Source organism: Lactuca virosa, chromosome 5 (assembly GCF_052849685.1).
Source record: "Lactuca virosa cultivar CGN04683 chromosome 5, Lactuca_virosa_CGN04683_v6, whole genome shotgun sequence".
Classification (NCBI taxonomy): domain Eukaryota; kingdom Viridiplantae; phylum Streptophyta; class Magnoliopsida; order Asterales; family Asteraceae; genus Lactuca; species Lactuca virosa.
In genome coordinates, this window is record NC_136430.1 from 451,677,199 (window position 1) to 451,689,648 (window position 12,450).

At 40.1% G+C, this 12,450-nt stretch overlaps 1 protein-coding gene across 1 annotated transcript; it reads right to left on the reverse strand.

The window, feature by feature from the left end:
• Positions 1–664: 664 nt before the first annotated feature.
• On the reverse strand, positions 665–1,437 carry LOC145117333 (transcriptional regulator SUPERMAN-like). Its single transcript, XM_079053633.1, has one exon. It carries the CDS (start codon positions 1,391–1,393, stop codon positions 806–808), a length of 588 nt encoding a protein of 195 aa, XP_078909759.1. The 5' UTR covers positions 1,394–1,437; the 3' UTR covers positions 665–805.
• Between the last annotated feature and the right edge of the window lie 11,013 nt (positions 1,438–12,450).

The window sequence follows — 12,450 nt, forward strand, 5'->3', positions numbered from 1 at the left end:
AAAAAATGTAAACAAAGGATTTGTAAGGAGCGAGAATTGATCTTAAGACCTTTGTTTTAATAAACCAACACCTTAACCAATAGACTAGTTGTTTGTTTGTGCTTAGAAGTGAAGAGATGCATATATATACACTACATAAAACGAAATTTTTCTAAAAAAATTAAACTGCCGAATTTTTTTTGAGATGTATCCCGGGATACCCCTTGGATCCGCCCCTGACTATTGCCGTGTATTAAAAAAAAAAAAAAAAAAAAAACTTTTATAGTTAATAATTAATCAATGTATGGACGCGGTGGTTCGAAAACTTGACTCTGAAAACTTACAGAATGTAAAGATATAATTTAAGCATAGAAATGTCATGTCATGATAATAAGAATAGACAAATTACCAGATCTACCCTTTAGCATGTTGATGAATGGTGAATTAGCTACGGGTCCATAGTCAACAAACGGGGAAACAATAATTTCTCTCCTCGCCCGTGGTATAATTTCTCTAATCTTTGTTATACGAAATATGAAAATGACATAGTTTATATTATATAATGTAATTAATAGAAGACATTTCTAAATTAAATATTGTAACATAAGTTCAATAACTTAAACTTAAATCTAATATTTTCCATTAGTTGCCATGGCTACCAAACAAAGGATATTGTAAACCAGACACATATATATATATATGATCAAGAACGACAAGAAGAAAAACATTATAAAAATAAACCCTAGAAGATTGATCATAACCTAAATATATATAACTAATAATTGATGAGCATGAATGAACACTGAACGTTCATGCCATAAACGGATCATGATCGTCCTAGTCGAAGTTCCAAATCCAAATCCATCTCAATATTTCCATCTGTAAGCAAACCCATCTCCATTTCAACCCTGAAACTCTCTCTCTTCTTCAAAACCATACTTTCATTTTCTTGATCCCATGAATTACCACTAAACCCACCATCAGCATTTGCAACAAACCCCTCCATGTTCACATTCTTTCTCACATCTCCAAGAGAGTTACTATCTGAGTGTGGTAAGAATGTGAACATCCCTTGCTTGTCTTCTTTGTCTACGATTGAAGATTGTGAAGAAAGAGAGAAAAGAGAAGAATGGAAGGTCTTGTAGGGTAAGCACTGCAACCACGACGGTTGTGATGAAAAACTAGGGTTAGGGTTTGGGTTTGGGTGCTCAATAGAGGGTGAAGAGAGTCTCAATCGAGCTCTGTCCCTTCTGTGAACATTCATGTGACCACCAAGAGCTTGTGCAGATTTGTACTCTTTTTTGCAAAAGTTACACATAAAGTTTCTTTGACGCCATGAAACTCCATCATACCCATAATCGTTGTCAAAGAGTAAGGTGTTACTTTCCCATTTGCTTTTAAACTTATGATCCATTTGACACTAGAGAAGATACTTGCGGTGGTTATGAGAGAGAGCACTGTTTGAAAAATTAGACATGTAATGAAAAGGAGTATATGCATTATTTATGGTGAAGAGGTAGAGAAAGTTAGGTTGATGTAGGGGTGTAACTAAATATACCCAAAAACGGATGCTTCCGGGGTGTTTCGATATGCATTTTGAAAATAGTTATTACGTTTTTTCACAATGAGTTGATAATTAATCAGATAAATTAATAATCATATAATGAGTTAATTAAAGCTAGAGAAGGAATACATTGGAGAACGTTGTTAGTAGTATATATATTTGTTTGAGTTAATAAATTAGTAGTTTAGTAGTATCAATTTAAACAACTAACGAACTAACCGCCATGTGTACTAGTGATGTAAACCACTTTTATGTTTTTGGTCTTATTATTTCTACTAAAGTGATAGTTTAGTATAAATGTCTAGCACAAGAAATCAATCATCAACAGGTAACAGCTTTCTCTCAAAATGGTTTCTATGCTCTATGTTTGATCTTCTAGAAACAAAAAACCAATGAACTAGATCAACCGTTGATGATGTCGGTCACCATGTGAGCAACATAGCGATGGACGTTATTATCAGTTGATGCGAACTATACCGACGACCACAATGAACTACAAACTATTAGTCAATATTGTATAGGTTGTGGCCGATGTGGCAAGTGTGGGAGGACGCATAAGGGGAGTTGTCGTGAGAATGGAGGAGGTTGTTTCAATTGCGGCCAGACTGGACACTACAACAGAGATTGCATGCATGGAGCACTGATATGCTTCCACTGCAATCAGACGGACCACAAGAAGGCCAATTGTCTGAGGTTGTCGGGTGAAGCACCGAGGGCACCCGCTCCAGCTACATTGAGGATTACTGACAAACACGATGGCAAGGCGGAGGCTCCCATGGTGAGGAGTCGAGCGTTCCAGTTGACGGCCGATGAGGTCCAAGCAACGCCATATGTGGTCACTGGTATGTTCCTATTTATTCTTTTACTACTTTCATTATTTATGCTTATGCTTGTTGTGTTTGTGATTAGGGATGTTCCTAGTCAATGGTATACATGCTCTTGTTCTTTTTTATTCGGGTGCTACCAGATCGTTTGTGTCTTTTGCTCTTAGCAAAAAGTTTGATGTGGACCCGGGGGCACTAGATTTTCCTCTAGAGGTAGAGATCGCCTACGACCACACTGTAAGTGCTTCGAGGGTTCATCGGGGTTGTGTATTAGAGATACTTAAGATCTCCACAAGCAAAGTTTATAGGATTTTAATGAGGAGCGGGAAAGATGGAGTGAGGTTAATCTCATTGTTAGCGGTAACATGGAGTGTGTTTAATGGAATAGTCTTACGATTACTAGTTGTATTCCATGGTGGGTTCAATTTTTTCATTAGATCCATAAATTGAAGTAACCAAGAATTAATTTTAGATAAATAATATTTAGATTTTTTTTTCACTTAAATGTATTATATTATTTAAGTTAATGTGTTTTATAGGTCTCGAATTCAGATTCCTATTGATTTTGTTTCTATTTCACTGAGAGGGGCAAGGATCATCATGTGTATGGATTGGTTGAGTCGGTTTGGGGCGATGATAGATTGCGAGCATCAACTAGTGTGGGTTTGAACCCCAAGCGGGGGAGAACTGGTTATACATGGCGAGGGTGTTCAGCATGGACTGACTATATGTTCAGCTGCGAGAGCTAGGAGGTATCTTCAGCATGGGTGTTCAGGGTGCTTGGCATATTGTTAAGGAAAACAGATGATGTTTGTCAAAACTCGGAACAAATTTGATACCACTTGCCAAGTTCTGATGGACCGACTATATGATTAGCTGCGAGAGCTAGGATGTATCTTCAGCATGGGTGTTCAGAGTTCTTGGCATATTGTTAGTGAAAATAGACGATGCACACAAAGACACAATATTTACATGGTTCGGTTAAGGTGACCTACGTCCACGGGCAGGAGGGGCGTATTCTTTATTCACAGAGTTCTCATACAGAGATTACAAGTACAACTAGTAGAGATTCATTTTACTCACTAAAGATACAAAGGATACTTTAAATGACTTAGCATGCATCCCTATTTATACTGAAGGGATCAGACCTGAAACACTAATGAGCCAAGTCCATTGTCCCATGGAACCATGAATGGTGTCAACCAATCACAATCCGCTATGTAGTAGCTTCTAGAACATTCATCCATAACATAAAATATATAATCATTAGCAACATACATGATCGAGCACCATGAGCCATAGTGGAGCATCATGATGCACAGGTGGCGCATCATGAACACTAGTAGCCCAACATCCATCATGGTGGCACAACATGGTGTATTCCTTGAGCATCACCAACTTATGAGAATCCTTAAACAATCTTAAGCATTATAGGGGACTTTATAGCATACATGGCTCATTAGGGATACCATGGCACATCAAGGAACCAAAATGGCGCATTATGCATGATGATGGCCCATCTTGTGCAAGGATGACACAATATCCTTCAAGATTGGCCTAACTTCCTTCTAAGTGGCGCAACTTCCTTCCAAGGTGGCACAAGATCTTCCAAGTTGGCACAACTTCTTCCACTTTAGTACAATATCTACCAGAGTGGTGCAACATGGTCCAAAGCGGCGCAACATGTATGCAAATGGCGCAACATGCTTGTTTAATGGCACAACATGCTTGCCACTTAGCCCAACATTTAATCAAATGGCGCAACTATGCATCAAGTTGCTCCATTCCACTCCTAAGTGCTTCAAACCTCTTCCAAATTCTCCATACCCCTTTTTAAACGGCTTGTTCCTTTGTTACTTGATTCATTCCTTTGTCAGATGATTCATTCCCTTCTCAGATGATCCATTCCTTTGTTATATGCTCCATGAAACCCAAGTGCTTTATTGAGTTCTAAGTGCTTCATTGAACTCAAATGCTCCAAGTGCTCAAATCACATTTAACACTTGAGTTCCATGATGTGTTTCCTAAGGATTTGTCGGGAGTGCCTCCCGAATGGCAGGTGGAGTTTCGGATTGTTCTGGTTCTGGGTGTGACTCTGATAGCCAAGGCACCGTATCATCTAGCACCTCCAGAGGTGCAGGAGTTGTCTACACCAACAGGAGATGTTAGACAATAGATTTATCAGACCAAGCAGTTCACCAATGGGAGCACCGATCCTGATTGTGAATAATAAGGACGGCTCACACAGGAAGTGTATTGATTATTTAGAGCTAAACAAGTTAACGATGAAGAACCGTTATCCACTTCCTAGAATCAATGATTTGTTTGATTAGCTCCAGGGTTCATCTTGGTACTCCAAGACCGATTTGAGGTCGGGTTATCATCAGATGAGGGCCAGGGATGAGGATGTGCAAAATACGGCTTTCATAACTCGTTATGGTCATTACAAGTTTGTAGTGATGTCATTTGGGCTCACCAACGTGGTGACAGTGTTCATGGATCTCATAAATCGGGTGTACAGGTCGATGTTGGACCGATCAACGATTGTATTTGTTGAAGATATATTGGTCTATTCTAAGAACAAGGAGTAGCACGAGGAGCCTTAGAGAGAGAGGTTCTTCAGACCTTAAGGAGGGAGATATTTTTTTCGAAGTTCTCCAAATGTAAGTTTTAGTTGCGTGAGGTGCAGTTCTTTGGTCACCTCATCAACCATGATGGTATATTGGTCGATCCATCCAAGATCAAGGCAATGATGCAGTGGGAGATTCCGAGGTCTCCATCTGAAATTTTAAGTTTCTTTGGGTTAGCAGGATATTACCAGAGATTCATTCAGGATTTCTCCAAGATTGTTGTTCCTTTGACTCGATTGACGAAGAAGAACGTCACTTTTCAGTGGGGGCCTGAGCAACATGCTACATTTGAGATTTTGAGGCAGAGATTATGTGAAGCTTTGATACTGACCCTCCTCGAGGGTATGGATGATTTTGTGGTTTATTGTGATGCGTCGATTATGGGTTTGGGTGCATTACTTATGCAGAGAGGCATGTGATTGCTTACGGTTTGAGGCAGTTAAAGCATCATGAGGCAAATTATCCTACTCATAATCTTGAGCTGGAGGATGTGGTTTTCTCCCTCAAGATTTGACGGAATTACTTGTATGGGTTCCGATTAACCATCTTCATGGATCATAATAGTTTGAAATATCTGATGGATCAGCCGAACCTGAATATAATGCAACACATATGGTTAAATGTGGTGAAGGATTATGACTGCAAGATTCTGTATCATCCTGGAAAGGCCAACGTAGTGGCCGATGCCTTGAGCCGCAAGGATACGAGTACTCATATCAAAGACCAATGCTTGAAGATGATTGTTGCTTCACTACTATTGGATTTGATTAAGGAAGCGCATATTAAGGGGTTGAAGGAAGAAAATTGGAAGAAAGAAAAGATTAGGGGCCAGATTCCTTCATTTGTCATAGATAGTCAGGGATTGTTGACTCAGTGCGGCAGGGTCTGGTTTCCTATTTCTAGGGGGTTAGGCATACATTTTTGGAGGAAGATCCAACTGAGCTTCTCAATAAAATCTTTCTTCACTTCTTTAGGAGCTTGAGACTTGGTAGATCTTATAATAAACTTCTGAAGCACTTTTGTGTGAACTAGGTGCTTCTGCCTAACTCTGAAGAATTCTTTTTTTTTTTCAGTTTCTTTTCTTCTAAAAACATATCCGAGCTCAAGTTCAATGATGGGGCTTATAGGAAGATCTTCTACTCCATCCAAATCATAGTTGATTGGAGAAATAAATTTCTCTATTTTGAATAGGGATGCAAGCTCTATATCAATTTTCCAGAAGTCATTAGCATAATATCTTAGATAACTTAGAGTTGTTTGAAATGCACTCCTATTCAGATCAGTGGTTTGCCTTTTTTTGAAAATAGGTTGCAATGACAAGAATGTCATTCAGATTGATTGTTGGAAAGTCATCATCCGAGATCTTAATCTTCTTGGGAGTGTTTCATACAATGTGATAAGAGTGCATATGTCATTCTAGTCTGAATTTGTTGAGGAACTTTATCCCACAACCTTCAATGTAGATGATTCTCCTTCTAGACCAACACTCCTTGATATGTAATGCGTTTGTAGGTGACTCCCCTTTCTGACCGAATTTGAATAGACAAATCATCGGATAGATGAAGAGGATCAAATGTAACGCCCGCAGATCCGGGCTAGTCAATTTAGAGATAATAGGGGTCGAAAACGACTTTTCGACAAAAGATTATTTAGAATAAATAATCTTAACCAAGTTGTAGAACGTGTCTCAAGGGTTCCGTACATATAAAGAACGCCGAAATCCGAGTTATAACGAAGAAGTTATGGCTCGTCGAAGTTTCGCGACGGAACCGGCAAGACACCAGGAAACGTAAATAGTGAATTTACGACATAGCGATATTCAGCTTTAGCAATCTAAATGAAAGTCGTAGAATACGTTAAACCGAGAGCGTCCATAAAAAGAACGCCCAAATCTGACTTCGTATGAGGAAGTTAAGATTTTTCGAAGTTTCGGCTTAGTAGTGTACAGCCCGAAATTCGAATATTAGATCGAGCGGTTTTTAGCCGACACAACCTAAAAGAGAATCGAACATCTCGTTAATAGTAGTGTATCGGTAAAAAGACAGACGAAAACGGACGTCGGATGAAGAAGTTATGAAATTTTAACGGACCAATCGTGTCCCGGCCTGTTAAGAATATAACTTTTAAAATAGAGTCAAAATTAGCCGACAGAGTCTAAACGAAAGTTGTAGAGTATGTTCCCGCCTTTGTGTGGATATAAAGAACGTCAAAAACGGAGCTCGTATGCAAAAGTTATGATTTTTAGAAGTCGGAGTAGAAAATCACGAAATCTGATGTGAAATAGATGACGTGGCTCGATCTGAGCCGTCCGATGAAGGCCAGCCTCGCATCCGATGAACGCCACGTCGCTTCGCACTACGCCCCGCGTATGAGGTCCGGTACGCCCCGCGTACCTTCAGTCTTATCCGGGTCCTGTCCGAGTGCGAGCCAGCTGGAACACACCTGGCAACCCTATCCGAGACTACGCCCAACGTAGCTGCTGGACGCGCAGCGTAGTCCGAGGCTGCTGGAGGCTATAAATAGCATGCGAGCCTTTCCGAAAATTTCACACCTTTCTTCATTTCTTCTCACACTACTTTCTCTCTCTAGGGTTTTGAACCCTCCCTAAAGTCTAGGTGAATCCCTAGCACCCGAAGGAAGCCCCGAAACTCCCGGAGTCCCGAGAAAAAGGGTCTTTCGGTTTCGGAAACGCTGCTCCGAGCAAAGCCCGGTTTTCTTTAAAATCCGTTGTAAGTGAGCTACGCCTACGCGATTTTTAATATAACTTTTAAATAATTATATTAATCTTATTAGGTCCTTAAAATAATTATTTGGGCTATTATTATTAGTTATATTGGGTGTTATTTAACGCTTATATAATAATAATAATAATAGCTAGACTATTAATTAGTCACGGTTAACGTTAAAACTAAACCCTAGTGGTATTGATACTAGGATTTGGTCAAGGAAAAATTGTTTTGAGATAACGAAGCGTCGTTCAAGTACCGAGTCACCACCTAATCAGGTGAGTGCATAGTTACTTTCATCTTACACATAGATATGAAATATTTTATATAAATTACGTGATGTGTGTGCATATTATCTGTATACTTGCTATCTATGTTGGATGAACGATTTTATACGAGTTTTATATAATTTAAACTGTATACGTATTTTATATCTACAAATATGTTGGGTATAACATGGGTAGATGAATGATGAGAGATAAAAGATGATGTGAGTAAACATTGGCAGTTATAAACTTAGTGCCCAATAAATAAACACCGACAGCTATGGACTTAGTGCCTATTGGACAAACGTTGGTAGCTATGGACTTAGTACCTACACTGGTAGCTATGGATTTAGTACCCGATGAAGGAACTTTTGCAGCTATGGAATTAGTGCATTGGCAACTATGGACTTAGTGTTGGCCTTATAACACTGGAAGCAAGGGACTTCGGAATAAACGAATAGATGACTCTTAGGGTAGACCCTTGAGAGTAAGGAAGATAATGGAGATGGGTAAATGGAGTTGATTGTTTGTTGTTTAAACATAATAATTATATTATTGTGGGTTGAAAACCCTATGTACTCACTAGGTTTCCCAACCTGACCCACTCAAGCTTATTTATATCACAGGTGTCGATATGAAGCTACTTTACACTGAGAGATATAAAAGAGATGTAGATCACTAGTGTAAATAATGTAAGTTCTGTTTATGCTTATGTTTCTGTATTGACAATGACATCCCAAGGTTTTAAAAGGAATAAAAATACATTTCTTCGGAAATGCTTTGATAACACATTTATCATGTTTTTCTGGGAACAAATTCTGCAGCATTTTTATTAAAAGAAGTACTCTGGTTTTTATAAAGCATAAACAAAATCTTTCTTTTCTGGCCGTAAAAATGGGGATGTCACAGTTGGTATCAGAGCATTAGTTTAAGCGAACTAGGAATTTGTAGGAAATTTCTAGACTTAAACTTAGAATGCTAAGTGATGATCGTGAGGAGTGTGTCTAATAAAATTTTGGTAATACACCTGAATAGACACGAGCACTAGCTTATTTTAGGAAAGGTGCCTAAAATGCTTTTACGTGCTATATACTATTATTTGTTCGGATCTATGGTCTGTTGCCGACCGGATCGGGAAACCTTATGTGTTTAGGATTCTAAACGTACAACTACGATATTAGAACTAGCATATAAACGTTTCGGAGTGATAAGGATTATTTAAAAGTTAATCCTAAATTAAGATCTAGATTCACCTTATTCGGTGTATAGAACAAAATGGCAAGAACCCGCAGTGGAGCTGGGGATGCAAATGGGAATAGGAATCAACCCCGGTGATTCAGCAAATACCTGTCGTAGTAGAAGTTGCACCTGAGCCAATCACCATGGCTGGAGTACAAGCCATGATGCGAGCTATGTTAGCTGAACAAAGGGAAGAAATGAGGCAAATGATGCAAGAGAATAGGGACGAAGCCACCGTGCCCATTGTTCAACAAGAGACGATTCCCGAGCAATCGGAGGAAGGTAACTATAGCTGCCATGTGAGTCAAGTTGGGACTCAATGAGAACGAAGGAATGACCCGGAGAGGGGAAACGACAAGGATGGACGGATGTATAAGAATTTCTTGGGTGGAAGCTACTAGCTAACACAATGCCCAAGGGAGAAGCAAGCAAGATGTCTTGGGAAGATTTCCTGGTGCAACTGAAAATGCAGTACTGCTCTGAGTAGGATCTTCTGGAGATCAACAATGAGTTCCAGAATCTGAAGAAGGGAAGGATGAGTGTCACCGAGTATGCTGCAAGTTTTACGGAAAAGATGAAGCTTGTACCCTACCTAGTTCCAACGGTTTTTTACAAGGTCAACAAGTTTGCCAATGGATTACCAGCGGACTTTGGTCCAATGGTCAAACAAGCAACCACTTTGAAAGCCGCCATCTGGGCAGCCAAGAATGTTGAGACCCAAATAAGGGAAAAAGGTCTGGAGAAAGCTGAAGTTGGCGAGAAAAGGAAGCTTGAAGGATCCTCAAGACCTGATAATAAGGAAAAGTTCTCAAAGTCTAACCTGGATGACCAAAGGTATGGAGCCAAGTGGTGTGAAAAGTGCAAGAAGAAACACTTTGGAAGATGCAACGAAGAGGTAACCTGTTACAAATGTGGAAGGATCGGCCACTATTCGAAGGATTGTACACAAAATGATAAGGTATGCTTCGGATGTGGAGGCAAGGGGCACATGTCTAGAGACTGCCCGAAGAAAAATGAAGCAACAAGGCTAGAAGCACCGCCAAAGCCAAGGGCATTCCACATGATCCTCAACGAAGCAGACAATAACGCGAGGAATCAAGGATAAGGAATTCATATCCGAAAATCAAGTTATGAAGTAGCCAAGGGGATAGAATCATACGATGTAGCCTATTAGAGGCATAGACTAGGGTGAACTTGAACACCTATGTAATAGTTTCAAGAAATAATAAAGCCTTCGTTTTGTTATCTGATGTGTTAAACTGTTATGTGATTTTCTTGTATGGTGACTTGGGGACTGCGAGACAATACTTGGGACGAGTATGAGTAGGTGTGAAAGGTAGTAGATGCATATACTACCGGAAGCACAGGACTCACGCTTGGATCAGGGAAAGTCACAAGGTTACCAAGAAGCTAGTAATTGATTCCGTTTTACTCAAGCATGTCGTTACCATCGATTCGGTGATGACTAATACGATTGTTGTTATTCCGACCCTGGTGGTCATATCGAATTGAGTCTGATTACGGTGAGTATGATACGTGGTTCAGAGAACCAAGTCCGATGTAGCATCTGACTTAAGCTAGAAGCTTGAAGTGAAAGACAATCAAAGCGATCAGTAGAGGTATCGCGATAGTTGCTTGTAGCTAGGAATGCTACCTTTGAAGATGTGATTATATCCCATTAGAACATGAAGGAAGGTATAGTCTGTTCTAGAATTTGACTCTAAGAGACCTGACTCTAAACATGCATCACATGATGATAGGTCATAATTTGGAGTCTAACCTGAGATAGAGAGCAGGTGCACGATCGAGTACTGCTTGCAGTCAATAAGTCTAAGAGATAGACTCGAAGGAATATAGAAGTTATAATTATTACCTAGGATGAAGATATGACGTATGGAGTCATTATACGAGCCCTGTTTCGTTGATGATTCCGGGACGTAATCATCCTAAGGGGGAGATAATTGTAACGTCCGCAGATCCGAGCTAGTCAATTTAAAGATAATAGGGGTCGAAAACGACTTTTCGACAAAAGATTATTTAGAATAAATAATCTTAACCAAGTTGTAGAATGTGTCTCAAGGGTTCCGTACATATAAAGAACGCCGAAATCCGAGTTATAACGAAGAAGTTATGGCTCGTCGAAGTTTCGCGACGGAACCGGCATGACACCAGGAAACGTAAATAGTGAATTTACGATAGAGCGATATTCAGCTTTAGCGATCTAAATGAAAGTCGTAGAATACGTTAAACCGAGAGCGTCCATAAAAAGAACGCCCAAATCTGACTTCGTATGAGGAAGTTAAGATTTTTCGAAGTTTCGGCTTAGCAGTGTACAGCCCGAAATTCGAATATTAGATCGAGCGGTTTTTAGCCGATACAACCTAAACGAGAATCGAACATCTCGTTAATAGTAGCATATCGGTAAAAACACAGACGAAAACGGACGTCGTATGAAGAAGTTATGAAATTTTAACGGACCAATCGTGTCCCGGCCTGTTAAGAATATAACTTTTCAAATAGAGTCAAAATTAGCCGACGGAGTCTAAACGAAAGTTGTAGAGTATGTTCCCGCCTTTGCGTGGATATAAAGAACGTCAAAAACGGAGCTCGTATGCAACAGTTATGATTTTTAGAAGTCGGAGTAGAAAATCATGAAATCTGATGTGAAATAGATGACGTGGCTCGATCTGAGCCGTCCGATGAAGGCCAGCCTCACATCCGATGAATGCCATGTTGCTTCGCACTACGCCCCGCGTACGAGGTCCGGTACGACCCGCGTACCTTTGGTCTTATCCGGGTCCTGTCCGAGTGCGAGCCAGTTGGAACACGCCTGGCAACCCTATCCGAGACTACGCCCAGCGTAGCTGCTGGACGCGCAGCGTAGTCCGAGGCTGCTGGAGGCTATAAATAGCATGCGACCCTTTCCGAAATTTTCACACCTTCTTCATTTCTTCTCACACTACTTTCTCTCTCTAGGGTTTTGAACCCTCCCTAAAGTCTAGGTGAATCCCTAGCACCCGAAGGAAGCCCCAAGACTCCCGGAGTCCCGAGAAAAAAGGATCTTTCGGTTTCGGAAACGCTGCTCCGAGCAAAGCCCGGTTTTCTTTAAAATCCGCTGTAAGTGAGCTACGCCTACGCGATTTTTAATATAACTTTTAAATAATTATAGTAATGTTATTAGGTCCTTAAAATAATTATTTGGGCTATTATTATGAGTTATAT

Coding starts and splice junctions, on each gene's coding strand:
- LOC145117333 (XM_079053633.1), bottom strand. CDS start 1,393: ATGGATCATAAGTTTAAAAGCAAATGGGAAAGTAACACCTTACTCTTT.